General features: G+C 32.3%; 1 protein-coding gene and 1 long non-coding RNA gene across 3 annotated transcripts in view; one reads left to right on the forward strand and one right to left on the reverse strand.

The window, feature by feature from the left end:
* LOC142221400 (NADP-dependent malic enzyme-like) overlaps positions 1 to 27,877 on the reverse strand; it is a 133,944-nt gene that overhangs the window by 67,818 nt on the left and 38,249 nt on the right. The window contains exon 1 of one of the 2 annotated variants that reach the window (XM_075291117.1): positions 6,697 to 6,847. The exons of the other annotated variant lie outside the window; for it this stretch is intronic. Coding sequence (XP_075147232.1) covers positions 6,697 to 6,758 — 62 coding nt within the window. The 5' untranslated portion in view covers positions 6,759 to 6,847. Of the gene's footprint in view, positions 1 to 6,696; positions 6,848 to 27,877 lie in introns of those variants that run through there. 2 annotated transcript variants of the gene reach the window in all.
* Positions 7,421 to 8,490, forward strand: LOC142221402 (uncharacterized). Its single transcript, XR_012718030.1, has 3 exons — positions 7,421 to 7,784; positions 7,842 to 7,946; positions 8,050 to 8,490. It is a non-coding gene; the product is annotated as an uncharacterized LOC142221402 (long non-coding RNA).

The following is a 27,877-nucleotide window of genomic DNA, read 5'->3' on the forward strand; positions in this document are numbered from 1 at the left end:
CCTGAACAGATTTTGATGATATTTTCTAGATTTGGTTGATACCACAGAAGGTTACCTTGTGCTAAATTTGAGCAAGATTGGTTAATAAATTAGGCCACTATGGTCAAAAATAAGGTTATTAGGATAAATTTTTCAAAGCTATATCTAAATCTAAACCGATTTGGATGATATTTTGAAGGCTTAGTTGATACCACAGAAGGTTACTTTGTACTAAATTTGAGTAAGATTTGAGAAGGTTAATAAATAAGGCTATTATGGCCAAATTTGGGAAAATCGGGCGATACATATATATGGGAGTTATAGCTAAATCTGAATCGATTCCGATGATTTTTTGCACATATAGTAAGTACTAAAGATTTGGCCGTCTTTGGGTAAGATCGGTTGATAAATAAGGGACTTATGGGCAAATTTATGAAAATCGGGCGAAACATATATATGGGAGCTATATCTAAATTTGATTCGATTTTTTCAATAGCATTCAGTTTGGTTGATATCACAGAAGGTTATTTTGAGCTAAATTTGAGTATGATCGGTTAATAAATAAGGTTATTATGACCAATTTTTCGAAAATTATGACCAAATTTTCGAAAAATCATCAAAGTTAATTTTTGTTCTTTTCATAGTTCGTCACATTGACGATCTAGTTTCGTCAATGAGACGAAATTATTTTCTTCCCGATTCGGGGAAAGTTAACCAAAATTAACTTTTGATTTAAATTAATTTCGTTTATATAAAGTGCCATTATATGAATTCCACATTTTAATATAAATTGGACAAAAGTTTTAAGGGTTTTATTTCCATGATGTATCAAGGATGCTAGTTTTCGTCAATGCGATGAAAGAACCTTCAAATTGATGAAAAACACTTTTCTCTGAAATATGTGTCGAAAAAATCTCAATACTAAATAAAACATAAAACGGTATACGGTGTATATAGTATATGGATTATTGTTATTTACATTTTTTTTGAACGTGAGATGGAACCGGGCCAAAAACTGCAAGATCATCATGTCAGCAAATTATTTCAGCCAGAGTATTTCAGCAAAAACACAAGGTTATGATGGATGTTCTTACTACGTATCGAGTTTTTGGTAACACACGTTGTTATATGTACTCGGTGGAATGGGTGAAGCGTGGACTACCGTGGACTATGAAAAGCCGAAATTATTTTCTCCCGATTCGGGGAAAGTTAACCAAAATTAACTTTTGATTGAAATTAATTTCGTTTATATAAAGTCCCATTATATGAATTCCACATTTTAATATAAGTTGGATAAAAGTTTTATGGGTTTTATTTCCATGATGTATCAAGGATGCTAGTTTTCGTCAATGCGATGAAAGAATCTTCAAATTGATGAAAAACACTTTTCTCTGAAATATGTGTCGAAAAAATCTCAATACTAAATAAAACATAAAACGGTATACGGTGTATATAGTATATGGATTATTGTTATTTACATTTTTTCATTAGTACTAAAGTGAAACACCTAAAAGTCGAATCAATCGTCAATGTGACGAAACAGTGTTCAATGCGATCATAAAATTCATACGTTCTGTAGATGTGCATTTATTTCTCTACCTAAAAAACACACACAGCCAAATTCGCTTGCTACGTTTCTTTTTTCAAATAACTGTACACAGCTTTTATTAATGAGAACAAAGTTATTTTTTGTTGGGTATTTCATGCTCTCTCCACATTTAACTTAACTCAAACGAGAATTTGAGCATTTGTTCACATGGTTGTTTTTAAATCGGCTTCCAAGTAGGGTTGCCAGATGATGGTTGCCGAAATCCGGGACATTGCGCCGTACATTCCGGGATTTGTCGGGACAAGCAAAAACAGTCATATTTTTCGATATTAGTTCCCCATATTTTATCACTTGGTAAATTTGCATAAACGCCATGGCGTAGTCGTAATTGTCAGCAAGCTTTGAAATTCCTAAATATATTGGAGCCTCTGAAACTTTCTCCCAAGATGGCTGCGACGATTTTATATAAAACGTAAATAATTTTGGGAATATTTTTTTTTTAAACGGAAACCGAAACTCATATTTACTGGCATATTACTTTCGGGTTTGGCAAACAAACTTAAGCTCTGAGGTGACAATCGCTGCTTCTTTTGTAGTGGCTTTCGACTGGACTGGGATTTTGGATATCGCCATGGACATGGTTTTAGGTATATTTCGTATCCGAATTGGGGATTGTTATAGTGTCACTAAAGGGTCTATGGTAATCATAGGATAAAATCGAACTTTGAAATGATGGCAGGGAGCACAAACTTGACTTATAATTTGTTAAAATGCATTTTGCAGAAAAACGTGAATTGGATATTTGCGTAAATTTTTTTACATTTACTACTCAAGTGACAGCTGATGATTCGCAAGACAGTGATTTGATTTTTTTCTCAAAGTGGTGAGATTAAATGAAATGGTACAAAATCGGACAAACAAATGTACATTTAAAATGTATGAAAATCCAAAACCAAAAATATTTTTGAAAGCGATTTAATTTTAAATCGTTTTCATTTTTAAGAAATGTAAAAAAAATAAAACATATGCCTTGAGTAATTGAAATTCCGGGATATTTGGTAAATTTTGTGAAAGATCCGGGACACTTCATAGAGACGAAATTCCGGGACAATCCAGGCGAATCCCGGCCATCTGGCAAGCCTACTTCCAAGATGTATGAGAACGATTAAAGTCGATGAAATTGATGAAAAAAGTAATCTAATAGACGAAACATTTCATCTACTCCGTTGTTGAGTACTCAAATAAAATTCATAAAATTCATACGTTCTGTAGATGTGCATTTATTTCTCTACCTAAAAAACACACACAGCCAAATTCGCTTGCTACGTTTCTTTTTTCAAATAACTGTACACAGCTTTTATTAATGAGAACAAAGTTATTTTTTGTTGGGTATTTCATGCTCTCTCCACATTTAACTTAACTCAAACGAGAATTTGAGCATTTGTTCACATGGTTGTTTTTAAATCGGCTTCCAAGATGTATGAGAACGATTAAAGTCGATGAAATTGATGAAAAAAGTAATCTAATAGACGAAACATTTCATCTACTCCGTTGTTGAGTACTCAAATACTAATGGAATAACACATTCATATGTAGTTGTGTGGTAGAGATGTTTTTTTTGTGCAGAGAGAATTTCTCAAAGTGTTCTTATCAGTTGATGAGTTTAGTTCAAAGTGTGAAGGTGGTCGCGCACGCCGAAAATAAAGAGCTAATTGAATAAAGTTGTGAAAGTGAAAAGAAAAACAAAAAAGTGAGTAAAAATACATGAAGTGTTATATGCAATACATTTTTTAACCAAAATGAAAAATATTTTAAGCATTTAAAATTTTATCATTTGCTTAAACACATAGACAGTCGAACATGTTGTGGGACATTATACAAGGATGCTTCTTCTTTGAGAGGAAGTATTTCTAAATTTATAATTGCCGCAACAGTTTTCGTTCTGTGAAAACCGAATATGGTTTTAAACTGAAATTAAAGGAGAAAGACGAATTGCATGAACAAAAAATTCAAAAGGAAAAGGGTGAGTTAAATTTTGTTCAAAATTCTACTAGCATCGAAAATATTTTACAATAATTCAAAATATCAATTTTTAAATTCTTCTTTATAAATTTTTTACTCCACAGGCTGAACCCAAAAAACTTTTCATCCTTGCTATTGGTGATCTAAACACTGTTAAGGTAACAGCATGTTTGTGTATCTTGATGGTCAATTTATCAAAATCAACCGCTTTCGTAGAAACTCAGATATTTGCATTTGTATGATACATTTTATGAACGTATTTATTTCGTTAGTTGTACCTTATTTCAAATAAATAAAATTAAAATTTAATAAAAAAACAATATGGTTGTTTATTAGGTGTCGTGGAAAATATTTCTCATAATCTATTTACCAATTTAATGCAATCTATTCACCATATAAGTCAAATTTGTGATATATATTATTGATGAATATGGTGTATCAAATTTATGAGCGGTTTACATCATATTAATGAATCGATTACATTATATTGATGCATGGATTACGTCAAATTTAAGAAAAGCATTTATCGCTGTGACAATCGCGTTTGTAGATACGATGAAGGAGAATTTCATCATCGCATGGATGAAAGAGAATAATCGCAGATACGAGAAACATAATCGCATAGATGAACTATTTTCATCACCTGGACGTAATATAGTGATCTATGGGATGTCAATGTGTTCATCACAGTGATGAATTACAATTCATCGCCATGACGAAAAATTCATCACCAGGATGAAATGTTACGTTAGCTCATTTTTGACGAAAAATTCGTCACCGGGACGTAAAAATTCGTTCTCATGACGTACATTTTCCTTTCAGTGGGGGTATTCATATATGTGCGAGCTATATCTAAATCTGAACCGATTTCGAAGAAATTTTGCACACTTAAAGAGCGGTAAAATAGATTACTCTGTGGCAAATTTGACGCCGATCGGTCCGTAAATGGGCGCAATCTGACGCCATTTATCGAAATCGGGCGATACATATATATGGGAGCCATATCTAAAGTTGATCCGATTTTTTCAATAGCATTCGTCCTTGTGCCAAAAAAGTGCATATACCAAATTTCATCAAAATCGGTTAATAATTGTGACCGGAATCCTGCGAACAAAGAATACATGCACGGACGGACTGACTAAAATCAATATTTCTGGTAGGCACATTTTTTGGCAGATCAAAGTTATTATACCCTGACCACTATGGGGTTTAGGGTATAAAAATGGATAAAATGCTTACATCCTTTTTATCGAGAGCAGAATTTTTTAATGTTGATAAATTGCTTATGATATTTTTATTATAATTGTGACCGGAATCCTGCGAACAAAAAATACATGCACGGACGGACTGACTAAAATCAATATTTCTGGTAGGCACATTTTTTGGCAGATCAAAGTTATTATACCCTGACCACTATGGGGTTTAGGGTATAAAAATGGATAAAATGCTTACATCCTTTTTATCGAGAGCAGAATTTTTTAATGTTGATAAATTGCTTATGATATTTTTATTAAATCGTGTATTTTTATTGATATAAATCTTACAAATCTACTAGCACCTAATTGTTGAATCGTGGATTTCTTTATCGGTTTTGTAAGTGATAAAATGCCTAAGATATTTTTGTTGAGTAGTGGATTTCTTTTATCAGCTCAAATTACAACTATGAACATTTATTGAAAAAGTTTATGGCAGGAAAATTGAAAAATATTTCATTTGGATCTTCGTATTTTTTATCAAATAAAACTATTTTTTCTTTTTGTGATTGCAATCGAAAATAAATCAAACATGAACAAAAATTAGCACATATATAATAAATGTCAATTCTCTCTCTATGCGAAACTCGTAACTACATCCCAGCAAAAAATTGTCTATTTGGCTGTTTTAAGTGAAAATTTAAATTTTGGACGCCTTAATGTCGCAAAAAAAGAATAGAAAATCAGCAAAAAAAAGTAAACAAAAACCTGTGAACGTGTGCTTGTTGACTTTTACACTTACATGGAAATTCTTTTTAGAATGTAAATTGCTAGAATTTTCTTATTGAATTTAAGTGGAAAGATAAACACCGAATATAACAAAATCAAAATGAATCATTTGAAAAAAAACATATGATAACAAAATTATCGTTGGTGAGATTTGAACCTGTGTTCTTTAGTTTTTCATTCATACTAATAAAATACATCTCGAGAAGTAGTTAAAATGTTATGCCTTGGTGTCATATTACGATCGTGTAACAAACATTTGAATTGACGTTTAGACGTTTAATGACATTCGAGTGACGGCTGATGGTGCAAAGTGTTCTGTTATGGTGCCAACATACATACCCAAGTTCAAATTCTGGTCAGACCGAATAAGTTGTTCAAATTGTAAAACTTAGATAATTGAAGATAAGAAGTGTAATAAAAAATGTTGATAAGAGTAAAAAGTGAAATGTCAAAAACATTTCTTTTCGTTTTTTAAATTTCTTCATTTAAATGAACATTCAAGGCACAACTTCTAAAGTAATGCAAAGGATCCGAAAACGACGTACCTCCGTCCAAGACAAGTTCATGTAAAATTCATTGGAGATGATCCAATCACAAATTGGGGATCCAAACTACATTTTGGAAGCTCTTTTATTGCTGTGTATTTGGATATCTTACTAAACTTCAACAGTCATTTCAATGACACGCCATTTCAGACACGCCTGTTTTCTTTAAATTTTTTTATTCAAGATGTATTAAAAACGCGTTAAGATTTTTATGTATAAATGATTTCAACTGTTAAACAGGGATTTAAAATCTATGTACAAAAAAGTTTGTGGTACTCAAATGGTCTATTTATTTTGCTAAAATGTGTACAACTATATTTCGGTTTGGCAAAAATAAAAATTGCTTATGATTCTAGATATGGATGTTGGGTTATCTTTGACGAATGTCGAACGAACAATGAATGCAATTCGAATGTAAACAATAATCAGTGCATCATTTTTAGCATTGTAGCAGATTAGGGATTTCTTGTTATTTAATTTTTTAATGTTTCTTTCTTTTACCAAAATAAAATGTACTGTTTATTTCTTCCAGGTACTGGTTTTGTCAATTTAAAATCTCGCAAGCCTATATGAGTACATTGGATTGGGTTGTGTCGTAAGTTTTAAAAAATTTCCTTACCGGTTACCCCAACGTAGAAAATTCGTCGCCATCCTAAGTGTTCGATGAACTTTCGATTGCATTTTTTGATATGATTTATTCAATTAAGCAAAGAAAATATTTTCAATGTAAATTTTATGTTGAGTTGCACGTCAATGCTGTCGCTAGTGGTGAATACAAACTGAATCGGTCTATGTGAGATAGAAATGAAAAATGTAGGAAAAACTTTTTCCTAAGACAATTATCAGCAGTTTGTTTACAATGATTTATTTTGCAAAAAAAAAAAAAACGAAAAGAAAAGAAAAATCCAACGCAAAAGATACCAGAGAATATAAGAAACCAAAAAGACTAAAGGGTAATGTCGTTACAGGGAGAAAAATTTACCAATTTGCCAATTATATGTAAATACGGATTAAATGATAGCTGGTGTAATTTATATAAAAATTTTTATTAGCCAATTATACTAAAATTTTAGATTACTCTGTACTGAAATATAACATCATGTCAGTTCCCATATATGCAGCGTAGTTGTCACGAAATGTTGCAATGTACACGCATCTGTTAAAAATAGAATGGTGACGGGGGTTTAATAAGTTTGTATCGAAATATCGATTTCCTATTATATAAAGTATACACACGGAGAACAATTTGGTTGGAGATCGGTTCTGATAATGAAAATTCTACATTTAGAATTATATATTAGTTGTATCAATCTTTTTTCTTTAATGCAATCATTTTGTCATGCTAACTATCATTTGGCAATCATTTCAATAGAATTCCGTTTGTGATACAAGACAAATGGTTGAAGCAACAAAATCTATGTATTTTGTAGCATTTGTTTTAAATTCTGTTGACACGACCAACTTTAAATAAATTTCGTAACCGTCATTTAGTAATCAGCACTGACAATCAGTATTCACAACCGAATCCTATTCGAAATATATTCAAATGTCACTTAAATTTTTGTTAAATATTTGGTGCTCAAAGAAGATATTTTTTCTTTCAAATTAAGCATCACATTGGACGATTTTTAAGCCGCTGCAAATTTTATTGGCATCCACAATGCACTAAGATATTGTTTTGATGATGTCCGACTGAAATTAATGGACGTAAGTAAAAGATACACATGATATTGAAGTGGATAATTTATGCTGGGTATATTATAGCACACAAAGAATCATGCGTACCACACCCCAATCGGATTTAATGATATATATCCAGGATGCATTGTCTACTGGAAACCTCAAAGAGATGTCGCAGTGAATAAAGTGGTAGGTTCTTAACTGTTTTTATAAACATGAGTGCACCAAAATCTAACTAATATTATTTGATTTATTTTTAAACAATAATCCAATATGCCAACGTTGTACAAAGGACCCAAATGGATACAAAAGGTCGTGGGCCAGATTCGGCCGAACACTCAAAAGTTTTTTTTTTCATAATTCCTAACACACTATCGGGAGGCAATCAGCAATAAGAAGTTCATCACTTGTGGTTTCAAAATTGGCTTGCTTGTCCAAACGTGTCTGTAGGAAGAGACCAACATAACTTATAGCGACCATCCTACAGCGACCAAAAATGACTTATATGTACAAACTGATAACACGGGTCAATTTTTATGCCTTTTAATATTTAAAACAAAAGTCGACTTTCAACTGAAGGTCATAATGGGTTGTGTATTAAATTTTGTGTACCCAACCGTCCATTTTAAGGACATTAATTTGTTATCATACATTGTATTTAGCTATACAACTTTAATACAAATATTTACATGTTTTAAACTAAATATAAAAATAAAATAAAATTTAAATGAAATTATTTTTTTTTATTCGGTTATAGTGCTATTAAAGTTGGGTGACACAACCAAATGAAGAAGAAACAACGACCAATTCCATCGTCTGATACAACCAACTCCATTTATAGTATTAGTTGGATTTCCCGCAATTCGATTGAGTTGACCGAATTTGTCGGGCGACACAACTACCAACAGATAGTTAGTGCAACTGCCAAAAGGAGGTTGGCAATAAATTCGGTTATCATAACCAATCTGTATTCTCTGTGTATATATTCTTGATCAGGGAGAAATTCTAAGACGATATGAGCATGTCCGTCTGGCCGTCTGTCTGTTGTTCTAAGACGATATGAGCATGTCCGTCTAGCCGTCTGTCTATTGTAATTACTCTACAGCCTTCAATAATGGAGATATCGTCCTGAAATTTGGCAGAGAACCGTCTTTTGTCTGCAGACACGCCAAGTTAAAAAGGAGCTATATCGGACCAAGGTTTGATATAGCCCCCATATAGACCGATCTCCCGATTTTACTTCTTGGGCTTCTAGAATCCGTAGATTTTATCCAATTTTCTTGAAATTGGAAATCTAGAGGTATTCCTTCCTGGACCATAAGTGGGTGTGCCGAAAATGGTGAGTATCGGTCCATGTGTTGATATAGCCCCCATATAGACCGATCTCCTGATTTTACTTCTTGGGCTTCTAGAATCCGTAGTTTTTTTCCAATTTTCCTGAAATTGGAAATCTAGAGGTATTCAAGGACCATAAAGAGGTGTGCCGAAAATGGTGAGTACCGGTCCATGTTTTGATATAGCCCCCATATAAACCGACCTCCCGATTTGGGGTCTTGGGCTTATAAAAACCGTAGTTTTTATCCAATTTGCCTAAAATTGGAAATGTAGAGGTATTTTAGGACCCTAAAAAGGTGTGCCGAAAATGGTGCATATTGGTGCATGGTTTGATATAGCCCCCATATAGGCCGATCTTGAGCTTCTAGAATCCGTAGTTTTTACCAAACTGGTCTGAAATTGGAGATCTAGAGGTATTCTAGGAGCAGAAAAAAGTGTGCCGAATATATTGTGTTGCGGTACAGTTTTTGATATAGCCCCCTTACAAACCGGCCCTCCGATTTGGCGTCTAGATTCTAGAACTACAATTAGATGTGCTGAATATTGTGTGTATCCCTCCATGTTTTTGGCATAGCCCCCACTAGATCGATCTCCCTATTTAACTCCTAGGTTTTCTAGAAATTGTAGCTTTTATCCTGGCATTTTATATGCTGGCATTTTAGACCAACAAAAACCCAGCAAAAAAAGCGTCACCAAAAAAATAGTGAAAATGTATTTTTTGGATCAGGAAGTGGTATCAAATTGACGAAGCGATGAATTTAACATTGGCTTATCATAGGACGGATGTCCACCATTTCAACAATCGTTGCACTGAATTTGCATCACTTCCTAAGGTGTGATGCGAATTCCGTGTTTTGTATGTGAATTAAGAAATTTTGTGATATTTTGACAAATAAACAATTTTTAAAATTTTTTATGATTTGTAATGCACTAATTACAACGATTGTCTGGCAATTTTTCTAGAAAGATATTTAGCATTTTTTCGGCAAAATTTAAATAATTTTTACCATTTTATTAATTCTTAATCTGTTTTTAGCCTATTTGAAGCAAAAAATGTTAAATTTTCCACTAAAAATATGAAAACAGCGAGTTTAAAAAAATAACTTAAATTAACTTCCTGTGCAGTTAAAATAAAGAACAGAAATGGGAGGACATTTTTGGAAGTGCTTCTAAAGTTGTGCCTGTAGAAGAACTTCCATTTTTTTTTTGCTGGGAAAGTGTATATGATTTAGTTTTTATCGGTCCATTTGGTAAGGCCTCCATATAGTCCGATTTCTGATCTTGAGGTACAGAAGGTGCACTGGTCATGAAAATTGCTTGAAACTGAATGTAATATTTCCAGACTTTACTTCTCGTTATCATTTATATAATTGGGGTAAAAATCGACATATTTTAGATTTAAAATCATGGCGTTATTTCATCATTTTCTTGCACACTTACAAGAGATGTTTATGATTCCTCTAAAACTCAAACAAAAAATGGTTCTTATAAATCCAGAGTCTGATCTAGTCTTCATAGGTAAATTCTTCAAATTTATCATCGGGAAGCGTACTGGTTGAAATGATCTGCTTGGGAAAATATCGGTCATCAAACCTCCATGAAATTTTCAAAGGAACCTAGTATATTTGCCCAGCAAAAAAAGCGTCGCCAAAAAAGTAATGAAAATGTTGTTTTTGGATCCGGAAGTGGTGCAAAATTGACGCAGAAGCGATGAATTTAACATGGGCTTTTCATAGGATGGAAGTCCTCCATTTTAACAGCCGTTGCACTGAATTTGCATCACTTCTTTAGGTGTGATCCGAATTCAATGTTTTGGATGTAAATTAAAAAAAGTCTGTGATATTTTGTCAAAAAAATATTTTTATATTTTTTTAAATTGTTAATGGATTCTAACGCTTGTGGGAAACGTTTGACCTCAAATATTTTCAAAAATGCACAATTTTTTCAGATTGGATTTAGCATTTTTTTTCGACAAAATTTAAATGATTTCTACCATTTTATGAATTCTTACCCTGTTTTTAACCTATTTGAAACAAAAAAAGTTAAAATTACCCATTAAAAGTATGAAAAAACAAGATATAAAAAATTGAATTAAAAGAACTTCCTGGTAGTTAAAATAAAGAACATCATTGGGAGTGCATCTTCTGGAAGTGCTTTTAAAGTTGTGCCTTTGGAAGAACTTCCAAATTTTTTTGCTGGGTGATTCATGGTGGTAGTGATTCAAGATTCGATCCGGCCGAACTTACTGCTGTATATACTTATTTTATACTGTATCCGTCTCTCTTTCTGAACACATATATGTTTGTAGGCAATTTTTTAATATACTCGTATGTTTGCATTCACACATGTTATATTTACAAAAAAGTTATTTCCCAAACATAATATGTTAACATCCCAGCAAAAAAAAGCTTCCGAAAAAGTAGTTTGGATCCCCAATTTGTGATCCGGAAGTAGTGCAAATTTGGATCATCTCCAATGAATTTTATGTGTCATAGGATTGAAGTACTCCATTTTTGGATCCTTTGCATTGCTTTAGAAGTTGTGTCTTGGAAGTTCATTTGGATGAAGAAATTTTAAAAACTAAAAAACAAAACATTTTTTTCCAATATCACATTTTATATTTTTATCAGCATTTGTTGTTGCACTTTTATTTTCTTATCATCTAATTTTTACGAATTGAAAAACTTCTTTGCTGCCAATAGACCCAGGTTCAACCATAACAGAACGCCTTAGCACACTCAGCCACAAACGCCATTGAACACGATGCATCAAAGCGTCTATTCAAATGTTTGTGATATGAACCTAATATGACCAGGGTTGGCCTGTCACAAAATGTGACTTTTGCGATATACATTTGCGACGGTATAATACGTATGTCACAAAAGTCGTAAACCTACTGTAGAAAACCAAATTTTGAATAGAAGAAATCCTGAACATTTTTTAATTTAGCGTGACAGCATTCGCTGTGAGTTTCTGAAGAAATTTGTGAAAGTTTTCCCATGGTCAAGCCTATTTTCTTAGGTGGTATCGAAATTCCCGTTGGTGTGCAAAATACCTTGGGGTTATATTGGACAGGAGACTGAACTTAAAGCTAAGAAAGGACGAGAAAATCCACGGTTACCCTGTACTCGTGCAAAAGGCAATAGGGAAAATGTGTGGACCAAAACCGAAAATTGTGAACATTCCTAAGAATTGAAACTTCTTCACACATACCATCCTCTTGGATATCATCGAATTCGCTGCCTAGCTGACGCGTCTAAAGTATTTTCAGTTTGCGACTTTTGTTACTTTTTCTACATTTTCGACGCGTATGTGACGTTTACGACGTTTACAACTTTGCGACAGTCGCAAACCTAAAAAAGTTTGATACAGACCATCTCTGAATATGACACCACGGTATGACATTCTGACTACTTCAAGAGATGTTCTTTATTATTATGCACACAGAAAAAATTTTCACGAAAATTTTTCCAATTAAAATCTTAATTGAGTTTTAAAAAATATTCAATTAAAAATTTAATTGATTCAACAAATTTTTTAATTGAAATAAAAATCAATCACACAAATTAATAGTATCAATTAAATATTTAATTGGATCAATAAACTTTTTAATTGACTGTCAATTAATTTTTTTAATTGATACTATCATTTCTGTGATTGAAGACATTTCTATTAAAAAATTAATTGGATCAATTAATTTCGTGATTGAATCAGAAAAAAAATTTTTTGTGTGCATGAACAAATAAAGAATGTTGGTTCAAATCTCACAAGCGGATTTTTTTTATTAAATATATTCCTAAAAAATATTTTTTTATGTTATACATCGTTTTTATTTTGCTTTTTTTTTCGGCATATATTTTTTATAAATATATTTTTTCCATTAAAAATCAAAAAAAAAAAAATAATAATAAATATCGTAATTTGAAAAACCTTCACAAAAGAACTTCCATGGAAGGAAAATAGTCAAACGGCACAGGTTCAAATCCCACCGGGGAGGATTTTTTTTATTTGTTTTTATATTTTTTACTTTTTATTGCTTTTGTATTATTTTTTTGCGATATTTAACCGCCCAAAATTGACATTTTCATTTAAAACAGTCTATATCCGTACTTTCTTAGACTTGTCCAAAATGATTGAAACGGAAGTGAAAAAATCAATAGGGGATCCCGGGATGCGCTTTAATTGAAATGTGGAAAAAATTTGATGGGGGATTCCAGGATGCGCTTTAAAAGACATGTTGTCCAAAAGGACTGCATGGGAAGTGGAAAAAAATTAATGGGGATGCGCTTTATGAGAAATGTTTCCAATTTTTTTTGCTGGGATATTAACATGTATATCGCAAAGATGTTATGCTAGCTTATGCTTTCACTTAAAAATAATGTGCTAAAAATTTTAGTTCCAAACATATAATTTTTACACCGAAACATATTAAAAACAGTTTTTTTCGTCCGTGTATAAGGCCCAGTACATAGTGTGTTTGCTCGCATACAAACTGTATGGTCCGCGGTTCAAATCGATTTTATAAATTTGATAAAAGTCTATACTTTTCTTCCTTCCTTTTTAAACTTCCTTACAGCGAAAAGTAAATGGTAAACGATGATTGTTTGTCTAAAACTTGCGTCTATGAGATAAGGGAATAGGGCATTAATGTGTTGATTCTAACAAAGTAAAATGTTTAGACCGGAAGTGCCCGCGACATTGCACAGTGGTCGGTGCTATATGGAGTTAGCGGCCAAAAATACTTCCAGTATAGCTATCATCGTGAAACTTCGGTCACGGCTTTATATTTATGTCAGGACTATTTAGTGATAAAATGGGATTGATTGATGACGTTTTGGTATAGCCCCCCATATAGACCGATCTCCCGATTTTACTTCTTGGTCTTCTAGAAACTGTATTTTCTATCCGATTTGGCTGAAAATTTAAATCTAAAGGTATATTAGGACCAAAAGGAGGTGTGCTAAAAATGGTGTGTATCGGTCCATATTTTGGTATAGCCCCCATATAGACCGATCTCCCAATTTTACTTCTTGAGCCTCTAGGAACCATAGTTTCTATCCGATTTCCCTGAAATTGGAAATCTAGAGGTATTTTAGGACCGCAAATAGGAGTGCCAAAAATGGTGTCTATCGGTCCATGTATTTATACAGCCACCATATAGACCGATATCCCGATTTTACTCCTTGGGCTTCTAGAAACCGTATTTTCTATCCGATTTGCCTTAAACTTGAAATACAGAGGTATTTTAGGACCACAAATAGGTGTGAATAAATGATGGTTATATGTTCATGTGTTGGTATAGCCCCTATATATACCGATCTTCCGATTTTATTTTTTGGGCTTCTAGAAGACGTACTATCTATCCGATTTGCCTAAATTCATAATCTAGAACTATTTTAAGATCACAAATATTTAGATGTAACGAAAATGAGGTGAATCAGCCGTATAGACGTATAGAACGATCTCAGCAGATCAAAATACATAAGAAAAGTCATCCAATGTATATTTTCAGTGTAAACTAGTGTTAACAAACACCACACAAAAATTCATATTTGGATATGAAGAAACAAGACCACTTCGGTATTAGGGAGATAACACAAAGGGGGGCAAAAGAAAGCAGCTGATTTTTATCAATTTAGAATCTTGAAATATTAACTAATAAACCACAAAAACTCCCATTGGAGACTTCAGGGGGGAACACAACTAAAACTCTACATAAAATTTAAATATAAGAACGAATGGACACAAAACAATGTGACTGACAAAAATTGATTTTATAACAAATTTAAAACAATTTTTACACAATTTTTTTATTTTAAAATATAGTTAATATCATTTAATTCAATATTCCTTTCGATTTATTTCGATATAATTTTTTTCTTTTATTTATATTTATTTAAAAGTGCCCTTAATTTTACACTTTTTCACACTTCAAAAACCAACTGCTTACTTGCTCTCTCTTTTGAAGCCGTTCTTAAAGAGTACAGATGGAATAAAACAAAAACAAATACACATTGTAAAACCTTGTTTGCATAAGAAACAGTGATTTCACACTTTTTGACAAATTTCTAACTTTGATTTTTTATTTTTGGCCAAAGGGATCGACCACTGTGCATTGCTTGGAAAGGGACACATTTTTCATAGCTCAGTCATTCTTCTTCCCATCCCATCTTATCGATCGGAGGACCGTCAATGATTTTTTCTTTACTTTTAGTTAATTATTTCTTCTATGAGAGAGTGCAATTTCGTAAATTGTCAGGTCATTACTTGTCCTTGTTTTAACAAAACACTGTGGACATTTCTAATTTAGTTCTTTTCCGCTTTGTAGTCAAGATACAACAAAAGGTAAACAAATTTAGAGACAGTTTCATTAATTTTGAAGAATTTTTTTTAAAGCCAAGTTGACCTTAGTCAAATAATTTGCTTTCGTCTAAAGATTTGTAGCTCAATGACAAGGGACCTCCTTCTTGTAGCCGAGTCTGAACGGGGTTCCACATTGCAGTGAAACCACTTAGAGAAGCATTGAAATGTCACCAGCATTACGGAAAGGGGATAATCTAATGCAAGGCGGGCATGCCAAACATTGCGACTTTTGGACAAGGAAACAATTTTTGCACAAGATAAATGCGTCTTCTAAGCTAAGCTAAATTCGCTTTAGTATGTGAAGGATAATTAATCCTCACTACAATATTTTTTCAGTGTAAGAACATATTTCCAGAAATGAAAAAATGATTAACCCTCTAATGCTCCTATTTTATGCCAACTGATAAAATATACATGGTTTGTGACATAAACGCAAGAAAGTGAAAGAAGAAATATATTAAGATAAGCTGAATAGTGTCTTTAAGAGCTTTAAATAAGTTTTTATTTTAATTTTACCCATATTATGTAAAAGCTACTCGTTTGGAAGAAGGCTGCTTAAAGGCGGACATGGGCATTAGAGGGTTAAGTGTGAAAATTATTTTATCATAGGAATAAAGAGCGAAAAATACTGTGGTGTATTTTCACTGTGGGAATCTATTTTCGATTTCAATTTCTCCCATTGTCTATCCGCCTTACTAAATTTAAGCGGATTGTATACCTACATATGAATGTATGTTATATTGAAAAAGAGGGTTGAGAACAATGACTAGTGGTAGGTGGATTAGCTTATAATGTGCACTGTGAGGGAGATGACCACTACATTATTAAATAATGTATTCGTATTATGTATTATTGTGTATTCTTTTATCATAATAACAAGTATGAATATTCGGTCAGTCCGAATTTTATATATTATCTTTAAAATGAGAATGACAGCGCTTAAGTGTGTGCTTCATATAATTTAAAGTAAAATATGTATTCGGAGCTGAATTGTTTAATACAACAATTTTAAATGTTACATTGAAAAAATATTGAAATAATATTAAAGATTATACAATTAAAATTTTTAGATACGCTATTTACACATAACTATTTATTTAAAAAAATTAAATAAAGAAATTTTAATTAATAGAACGTTCATAATATTTGCTTTAAAAACTATATTCTTTAAATTTAGGACACGAATCTCTGGAATATGCGTCCCTCGGTTAAAGTTAGGGAAATAACCTTTAAATTGCCTGAGGTATTGAATATATACGTATAAAAGATAAAAAACATTCAAATATAGGATGATACTTATTTTGAGGATTTTGTATTTTTGAATTAATTTTATTTTTTGAAATCAAAAAAAAAAAATCTTTTACTTTTAAGTATCTGTTATCATGTAGATTTTTAAGTAACTTTTATGCATGAATAGCTGTGTTAATATATCCCCAAAAAATCATATAAATGCGATAATGAAATTTGTATCACAATTGTAATTTTATGGAATTTTAGATTTAGAACAAGTTAGATCCATAAAAAGTCTATATTTAAAAAAGACAAAAACAGATTCAAAATCTTTGGATCCAAGTAAACTTTTTTTGAGTGTAGCATTTAATATTCCAAATCTGTAAAATATTTCTACTACAGCCCACGATTATTGGTTTGAAACCATTTAATATAGAGATGGGTTTGTATGGGAATGTGCATTAATTTTGGCTGTGTGTTTATTAAAAATTTAAATTGTTTAAATCTGAATATTATTGAATTAGGAAATTATTAGGGAGAGCAACGTTTATGTCACACGTAAGCTCATGTTAATAACTAGGTTAGATTAGGTAGAGTAGCGGAGAATGAATCAACCCCAGGATCAATACCGGTACAGGACTAGTCCCTGGTGTGTATGAGCCAATCCCAGTTCTGGTTAAATTGTATGGGTGGGACCGGTCTTTTTAACATGGGTTTGTCATTGACGGGGTATATTTACACTTTACGACACGTCCAAAGTACACGTCTTGGAATAATTTGGTAAAACCACTCCATAGCAGGGATGGAAAATACAATTTTTAAGAAAGTACAAAAAAGGTATTTTTTGAGCGGAAAGGTACTTTTTACTAAATTTCAACAAAAATTTCACTGGAAGATTATTGTCAAGAGACTGAATTTTAAAGAAAATACAATTTTGAAAAAATTTTCTATATAAATAAAACTTTGCAAAAATTTTCTATAGCCGGCTATCATACAAAAACCATTTTTTTCGAAAGGTTCAAGTGTGGTTTATTGTTGGGTTTAATGAACTGCCTGAATTTATTCTTATAATTGGTTGATAGTTTTGCTGCAAGTAGGGGATGCTGATGAGGAATGTGGTAATTCCGAAAAGTGCGTCCGTCCAACCATCTTGCAGTCTATAGGGCTTTGCCCAAATAAATTTGACAAACATTCTTTTCCTCTGTTGGTTAAGCTACACTTGTAGTTTAGTCAATGTATGGTTTTAAGCTGCAATAAAAAAACAACAACAATGCTTAAAGAACAAAACCAACAATAACAAAACAAAACGAAGGGAAATAGCATTTTGCAAAAAAATTCTATAGAAAAAAAATTTTGCAAAATTTTTTCTATAGAAATAAAGTTTTGCAAAAATTTCCTATAGAAATAACATTTTTACAAAATTTTCAATTGAAATAAAATTTTGACAAAATTATCTATAAAAATAAAATTTTGCAAAAATTCTATATAGAAATAAAATTTAGACAACATTTTCTACCGAAATAAAAAATTGAGAATATAGAATCGCATTCTTTTTTCGACTAAAACATTCTTGAAGTTCAATAAAATCCTGTTTTTGACTATATCTTTTACAAAATCGAGATTTTCTTCCCACATGAACATGTCTGTTTTGCCATATTTGTAAAAGACTATAATCAAATAAGGTTGATAAAGACTTTCTCAAAATATTAAAATATTTTGTCAAAGCTATTGTACCATAAACCTGATATCGACTCAAAAATGTCTACACAAAAGGTACTAAATCATTCGCGGGGGTACTACGGTACTGGCCGGGGTGAAAAAGTATTGAAAAAAGTACTTTAGTACTGCATTTTCCATCCCTGCTCCATAGACAAGTACTCGAATCGTACCAGAAAGGAAAAACTTTAGAAATATGTTGAACAAAGGATTGTTATGTACTCAGAAAAAAATGTCCGTTGTTAAACTAACACTAAATTTAACTTATTTTTATTGGAAACAATTTATTTGCTAGTAGTTAAATTTTATTAATTTTATCGAAATTTTCCACAGTTTAATAAAATCTTACTTTTTTTTAGTATGTCTCAAAAATTTTATGAACTAAACGTGGGTATAAAGTTCAATGACCGTACATATAAGTTCAATATGAACTAAAGCAAAAGCAAATTTTCGTACGATTCCCAAAAATTGTAAGAATGAACTACTGTATGGTTAAAATGGTCATGATTTGGCGCCAATGATTTTTTTTTTAATTTTGGTTCATTTTTTCTTCTATGAGAGGATGTAATTTCGTGAACTGCAGTTAAAAAGTACAATAGGGAATTAAAATTTCCTTGTTTTAACAAACCTTTGGGGAAATCTCAAAATGTGGAGTAAAATTTAGTTAAATTTTCGTCCGAGTTAGTTCATTCTTCCTATAAAACAGTTCAATTTTTTTCGGTGTAATTGTACTCCAGTAAATGTTAACATCCAATAGGATTTTAATATGAATCACAATTAACCTATTAATTAGTTAGAATAGAAATAATTAGTTTATATATTTATACTATTACAACTGTAACAATGTGCCCCAAAATCTAATGCAATCTGAAATATTTATGAAAAGTTTCACGCCGATATCTGAGTCCATAATTTTCCAAATAAACAAACAAAGATAATCATATAGAAAAATGTACAATTATTTATAATAGATAGTTGAGAATAAAACAAAAGCATTGGTATCCCAAGGGACTGAATAGTCTAAATGAGCCTGAAAATAAATCGGTCTGCCACTTTAACCTATGTTAAGTTAACCTAAGTTTTATCCTATACGAGTATTTGAAGATTTTTTAAAAATGTAATCTAATGATTCAATGTCTCCATTTTATTAACCGAAAGTCCTTTTCGACTTTTTTTTTTGCAAAATCTGATTCTTTAACCTAGAGTTGTTTTGGAGTATTATGGTTGAAGTAACTTTTAATTTAGCCTATAATGTGGGTATGTTGTTTGTAACTTACAACTACACTGTTTTGGATGTTTTGCAAATCAAGGCCGATTGAGGAATTAAACTCATGGCATATTTTCCGATGATTGTTGTATGATTGCTTTGAATTGTTTTTTGTTAAGTTGCTGGCTGCAAAACAATTTCAATTAGGCAATTTTAGTTTTGCTGGATTGAATGAATTAATGTTGGACTATTAAGGCTATCGAATCTGACAACCTTCCATTCACAAGTTAATCATAACCGCATTTCATATATTTCCTTTATTGTTTTGTCTTTGTTTTAATAAATAAATTCGTAGTTTTATGGCCATTAATAGCAAACTAAAAGTGAGCATTGGTTGAATGGCCAGTCATGACATGTGGTAGCAAACATATTGCTTAATTTAACGCTTGAATTATTTTAAAATCGTTTTTTTCCGTTTAAATTACAAGGGTACCAAGTAAAACGAGTGACAATGTTTTACTATGTTGCAGTGAAAAACTATTGTTGTGACCAAAAATATTTCTTGTCCGAGTTTTTCTTAGCATAGGCAAAGGCATTCCTGTGAGAGAAGTTATATTCCTTGATCAAAGATATTTCTATAGAGCTGAGGTCGATTTGTCCTGAAAGGTGGAGAACAACATTTATATTAGCTATTGAAATCGTCCTTAAATTCGACAATTATTTTGTAACTTTACTGCAAAGCTAAAACGTAATCAAAAATACACTTAAACGAAATGATGAACGTTATTTTAGACAAACGAAGTTTTCTCTTCACACAATTAAAAATTTCCTTAAAAGTAAATAAAAGATTAGAAATAATCGTCTTTGAAGACTTTACTTTAAGGACGCTTTTTATACCCGCCACCATAGGATGGGGGGTATATTAACTTTGTCATTCCGTTTGTAACACATCGAAATATTGCTCTAAGACCCCATAAAGTATATATATTCTGGGTCGTGGTGAAATTCTGAGTCGATCTAAGCATGTCCGTCCGTCCGTCTGTTGAAATCACGCTAACTTCCGAACGAAATAAGCTATCAACTTGAAACTTGGAACATACTGAAAAAAAAACATACTCGGTTCCAAAGATTTTGTCTTTACTTTAAAAAATTTGGTATTGATTCCGAGCCAAAGAAGCGGAGAATACAAGTAAGGATACTTTTAAGACACATTTTTCTTTTAAATTTAGGTTTTGTGTACTTGCTTCTAGGAAGCAAATTTTAATTTTTCGTTTTCTCAGCTTTTTTGCTTCATATGCTATCAAAGTCATTTAAAAACGAGTTAACGGCAACTTTATTTTCCAAATTAGGACTCGACTTCCAGTAGAAATTATGCTATGTTTGAAGTAAAAAACGTCTTTAAAATAAAGTGTTGAAAAACATGTCCTATATTTGAACGATTTTTTGCTTTGTAGTCAAGATGCCAAAAGACAACAAATTTAAAGACAATTTCATTAAATTTAAAGAATTTTTCTGAATTATTAAAGTCAAGTTGGCCTTAGGGCAAACATTTTTTCTTTCATGTTATCATACCCATTTTTAAGTGAAATCACTTAATTATAAGGACAATATGACTTCATTGAAAAGTTTATCGACTTTTGGACAAGGAAAATAACTTTATTTTAGAGAAATGCGTCTTCTATGCTAAGCAAAATTTGTATTCGTATTTTAAAGACATGAAATCTTTGACCTCACGACAATATTTTTTTCAGTGCAAGTAGTTGTTATTGATGTAGGTCGGATGATATTGCAAATGGGCCATCCGATCCGGCTGAAATTTGGTACATGGTGTTAGTATATGTTCTCTAATGACCATGCAAAAACTGGTCCACATCGGTCCATAATTATATATAGCCCCCATATAAACCGATCCCCAGATTTGGCTTGCAGAGCCTCTAAGAGAAGCAAATTTCATCCGATCCGGCTGAAATTTGGTACATGGTGTCAGCATTTGATCTCTAACAACCATGCAAAAATTCGTATACATCGATCCGTAATTATATATAGCCCCCATATAAACCGATCCCCAGATTTGACCTCTGGAGCCCCTTGGAAGAGCAAAATCCATCCGATTCGGTTGAAATTTGGTACGTGATGTTAGTATATGGTATCCAACAACCATACAGGAATTGGTTCATATCAGTCCATAATTATATATAGCCCCCATATAAACCGATCCCCAGATTTGACCTCCGGTACCTTTTGGAGAAGCAAAATTCATCCGACCTGGTTGAAATTTGGTACGTAGTATATGATATTTAACAACCATGTCAAAAGTGATCCATATCAGTCCATAGTCATATATAGCCCCCATATAAACCGATCCCGAGATTTAGTTTTGGAGCCTTTTGGAGCAGCATATTTCATCCGAGTCAGTTGAAATTTGGTACATTGAGCTAGTATATGGCCGTTAACAACCATGCCTAACTAGGTCCATATCGGTCTATAGTTATATATAGCCCTCAGATAAATCGATCCCTAATAACACAAAAATTGGTCAATATCAAGTTCATAATTGTATATAGCCCCCATATAAGCGACCCCCATATTTCGGCCTGGCCGAACTTACGGCCGTATATACTTGTTAATTGTTATCATTTATACTTGAATTTTCCTTCTTTCTTTATTGATCCATATCAGTACAAGAAGTATGAACTTATAAATAGTACTATATACAAAAGTTATTTAAAAAAATGTGTCACAACATTGAAAATATTAAAAATAATAGAAATAATAATATTTTTTTTAAACAAAAATAATAATAAACTTGTAATGTGGTAAAAATTACTTGTAACGTGGTATAAATTATTTTTGAAGTTGAGTCTGAATTCGGAAATTCATATTGGATATTGCAGAAAAAAGCGAATAAAATGTTTGTAAATTTGGTTTCCAGTATCAAGCATGCTTAAATATTGAGGGAGAATTGCGTTTTAAATGCATCCTTCCTTCGCCAAAAAAAAAGTTTACTGGGATCCTATGATTTTAACAAACCCTTAAAGATTTTGGTATTTATTTCGAACCAAAGTTGTAGCTTCTCTAAAATAAAAACATTTTTACACTGAAAAAAATATTTACGTGATATTATAGATTACGCAACCAAAATTTTAGGTTGTGCAATTTACAAAATATCAAGGACAAATTTCTTTAAAATAAGGAAATTTGAATTACAATAAAGTTTATAATATTTGCCTAAAAAAATTAACAAATTTAGGACACAAATTTTGGAAATTTGCGTCCCTCTAATAAAGTCGTATATCTTTGAACTAAGGCAACTTTTCCTTAAAGTAAGGAAAGAGATTTTTGATTTAAAGAAATTGTCCTTAAATTTACTGAAATGTCGAATTTAAAATTTAAAATAAAAAGGCTTCAAATATAGACTAAGACTTATTTTGAGGATTTAGCATCTTTGGTTTAAAGTTTTTTGGAATTATGAAGGTTAGATTAGGTTAAAGTGGCAGCCCTATTAAGATTCAGGCTCACTTAGACTATTCAGTCCATTGTGATACCACATTAACTAAAAGTACCTATTACATATGGGCACTTCTAGTTTTAACCGCTGAACCTTCTTGATTATTTTTCTTTGTTGAACCAACCAGATTGTTCCAAAAACATTAGCAGACTGCTTAAGTTAACGTTTTCCAGATCCGCCAGTAATCTGAAGCTATATGCTCCTAAAAGTTGCTTGCGCTTTACACAAAATGCAGGACACTCACACAGGTGTTTAATTGATTCTTTTTCCTCCACATCATGACAGCTCATACAATAGTAATTATACTTCGCGCCAATAGTTTTTGCAAAATCGCCTATTAGGCAGCGACCCGTTATAGCAGATATCAGGAGTGATATCTGACGTCTCGAGAACACTAGCATATCTAGTGTGCGGTTTAAGTTTAAATGGGGCCATATTTGCTTGGTGTCGTTACAGCCCTTGCAATTCTCCCATCGAACATTTGCCATCATGACAGCCTTCTCACGCAGTAAGAGCTTGCAGGTAGCCAGATTCTAGTTCCCCTGAAATATGTAAGGTAGTCCCTTGCCTTGCCAACTCATCCGCTTCGCAGTTCCCCGGTATGTTCATATGGCCAGGCACCCATATTAGGTGAATATTGTACTGCTCGGCCATCTCATTGAGAGATTTGCGGCAGTCGATGGCCGTTTTCGAGTTGAGGAACACAGAGTCCAAGGATTTTATTGCAGGTTGACTGTCTGAGTATATATTAATGTCCACATTTTTTGGAACATTACTTCTCAGCCAATTCGCCACCTCTCTTATTGCTAATATTTCAGCCTGAAAAACACTACAGTGATTAGGTAATCTTTTCGCTATTCGAAGTTCCAGATCTTTAGAATATACTCTGAAACCCACTTCTCCATCCAATTTGGAGCCATCAGTGCAGAAATCTATATATCTTTTATTCCCCGGGGTCTGTGTACACCACGCCTCGCTGCAAATACACTGCAATATTGGGAAACACCAAGTTGGGGAAGCCATCACTTGTTTATGTACCTACATGGAAACGTCCTACAAATGAAATCTATTTACGCATTCATGTAATTAAATACCAATGCAAAAACATCTCTTAACGATACCGATGAGCTTTTCTAAATAAAATCATTACAATAACATCGTTGACGATGAATAACGTATTCACTTAGATGAAGCTTTGACTACCATATATTTTGGATCTTCAAATATCTGAAATATTATGCAAAAATACTCTTCTTGTTGCAAAATGTAGTAAACTCTGGAAATTGAAAAAATTCCCTATATTTGTAGAAAAAAATGAAAAATCTTTCCTTTTTTCCATTCAGTTGTAATTTTAGAAAAAAAAAATCCCTACAAAAAAGGATTTTTCCCTACGCACACTGAAAAAAATATTGTCGTGGGGCCGGAGATTTCATGTCCCTAAAATACGAATGCAAATTTTACTTAGCGTAGAAGACGCTTTTCTCTAATATAAACTGTTTTTCCTTGTCCAAAAGTCGATAAACTTTTCAATTAAGTCGTTAAAAATGGGTATCATAACATAAAAGAAAATTTTTTTGGGCTAAGGTCAACTTGACTTGAATAATTCAGAAAAAATTATTAAAATTAATGAAATTGTCTTTAAATTTGTTGTCTTTTTGCATATTGACTACAAAGCAAAAAATCGTTCAAAAATAGGACATGTTTTTCAACACTTTATTTTAAAGACATTTTTTACTTTCTACTGGAAGTTGTGTCTGAATTTGGAAAATAAAGTTGTCGTTACTTGTTTTTAAAGGACTTTGATAGCATATGAAGAAAAAAGCTGGAAAAGCGAAAAATTAAAATTTGCTTCCTAGAGTCAAGTGCACAAAACTCGAATTTAAAGATAATTGTGTCTTAAAAGTATCCTTACTTGAATTCTCCGCTGTTTTGGCTCGGAATCAATACCAAAATTGTTAAAGTAAATACAAAATCTTTAGAACCGGGCATGCTTTTTTTAGTGCATGGCATCACTGATCTCATATAAACTTTTTCTTTGTTCAAGAGTCGATAAACTTTTCAATGGCGTCGTTAAGTGATTAGATTTAAAAATGACTATTATTTGGCCTTACTTCAAAGACATACGACTACATTTAATAAAAACATTTTTTGAAGCAAAGATTATAAACTTTCTTTTTATTTTTATTTCATTAATTTAAAGCATAATAATTGGTATGACCTAAAATAGAGTTAAATTAGCTTTAGTGCAGTGGAAGATTCACTTTTTTTGAGTGTTGTAGTTTTCCCTAAAGAAGAATATTAAGTTCGAGTTTAGAAGCAAAAACAAGTAAGGAAAGTCTAAAGTCGGGCGAGGCCGACTATATTATACCCTGCGCCACTTTGTAGATCTAAATTTTCGATACCATATCATATCCGTCAAATGTGTTGGGGGCTATATATAAAGGTTTGTTCCAAATACATACATTTAAAAATCATTCGATCTGGATAGAATTTGATAGACTTCTACAAAAATCACCTGTTAGCTCATTCGGGTGATGGGCATAAAATCTACAGAATTTAGATTACAAATTAAATTCGTCGGATTTTCTTCCACGCTAACACGAGATGCGTAAGATTTCTCTAAAATGCAAACAAAAGTGGTTCTTATAAATACAGAATCTGATGTAGTCTCCACATGTAGAAACCTCAAAGTTAAGCAAAACAATTGAATCGATCTTTTTGAGCTAGTATATCTTATCAGTAGTATTGTCAAGAAAACCAATACGACGAGGGGGTTTTCAAAGGAATATAACATATTTGAGTCATGGTGAGGCGTATTAATGAGTTAGTCTGGCCGAACTTAATTCGTATATACTTGCTTTTAGTATCACCAAATATTTTCCATGCATGTACACTTCCGGTATCCACCAAAAATTTTATTCCTGCCTTATAGGTCTAACCTCAAGACAACAATATCGAAATAAATTTTGTCAATGCAGCAATGGTAAAACAAAATGTACATGACAAGCCCATAAATCCCCTCAAAAATTGCGTGAATAAATTTTCTACCAGAAATCCCAGTGTAGTTGATTCCTCTCAACCCAAAACACCTCGCAAAACCTTCATAATATTAATATTTTAATAATACTCGTGCAAACAATTTCTACAGATCTCAGGACTAAACAATAACATTGATTAATGCAATAATTGATTAATGTCAAAAATTATCATTATGAAAGAAAATGTCAAAATTGTTTATTTGTTTCCCCTACCATTGTGGTTAGAGGCCGGCTTCAGAATTTTTGGAAACGTGTATTGTGGAAGGCACATGCCTTGATTTGGTGCTGGTGTCCCTTGGGTGGCCTCGCCAGTTGTCCATTCGACTCAACTTAAAACACATGTCACTTGGTACGATGAGTTCACAGGAAAAATAATTTCAAAAGACAAGAAATTCGGTAGTTATTCTGTAGACTCAAAATTTAAGTCGGCTAATGCACAAGGGTAGAACACAATGTTAGTAAAAAAATATGGGAAACATTTAAATCTGAAGTAATTTTAAGGAAACTTCGCAAAAGTTTATTTATGATTTATCGCTCGATATATATGTATTAGAAGTTTAGGAAAATTAGAGTAATTTTTACAACTTTTCGACTAAGCAGTGGCGATTTTACAAGGAAAATGTTGTTATTTTGACCATTTTTGTCGAAATCAGAAAAATATATATATGGGAGCTATATCTAAATCTGAACCGATTTTAAACAAATTTGGCACGCATAGCTACAATGCTAATTCTACTCCCTGTGCAAAATTTCAACTAAATCGCAGGTAAATATTGGCCTCTGTGGTCATATGAGTGTAAATCGGGCGAACGATATATATATGGGAGCTATATCTAATTCTGAACCGATTTCAATAAAATTTGGTACACTTGACTACACTACTAATTGTACTCTTAGTGCAAAATTTCAACCAAATTGGGGTAAAGCTCTGGCTTCTGGGACCGTATTAGTCCATACGGGCGAAAGATATATATGGGAGCTATATCTAAATCTGAACCGATTTCAATAAAAAAATCAAAAAAAATGGCACACTTGACAAGAGTACTAATTGTTCTTCTTGTGCGAAATTTTAAGCAATTTAAGGTAAAACTCTGGCTTCTGGGGCCACATAAGTCCATATCGGGCGAAATATATATATATGGGAGCTATATCTAAATCTGAACAGATTTCTTCTAAAATCAATAGGGTTCTATTCTGAGCCAAAACACGTACTTGTGCCAAATTTTGAAGTCGATTGGACTAAAACTGCGACCTAGACTTTGATTACAAAAATGTGTTCACGGACAGACGGACATGGTTATATCGACTCAGGAGCCCACCCTGAGCATTATTTTTGCCCGTTACAACTAACTTAATACCAATTAAGTAATTACTTCCGGTTTACAGGGTGATAATAGCCGATTTTTTCAAAGATATGGGACTTTAACGAAGAGACGTACATTTCAATGATTCGCGCCTTAAATTTATTGAAAAAAAAATTAATGCAACGATTATGAATATCCTTTTAAATCAAATTTATTCATATCTCCTTAATAGTGTGTAAATTTCATGTTCTAAAATTCAGAGTTGCATAAATAATATAAAATAAACTAAATTAATGTTGGTAAATTTAATAATATAAACAAGTATATACGGCCGTAAGTTCGGCCAGGCCGAAGCTTATGTACCCTCCATCATGGATTGCGTAGAAACTTCTTCTAAACACTGCCATCCACAACCGAAT

Source organism: Haematobia irritans, chromosome 1 (genome assembly GCF_050003625.1).
Source record: "Haematobia irritans isolate KBUSLIRL chromosome 1, ASM5000362v1, whole genome shotgun sequence".
NCBI classification, from domain to species: domain Eukaryota; kingdom Metazoa; phylum Arthropoda; class Insecta; order Diptera; family Muscidae; genus Haematobia; species Haematobia irritans.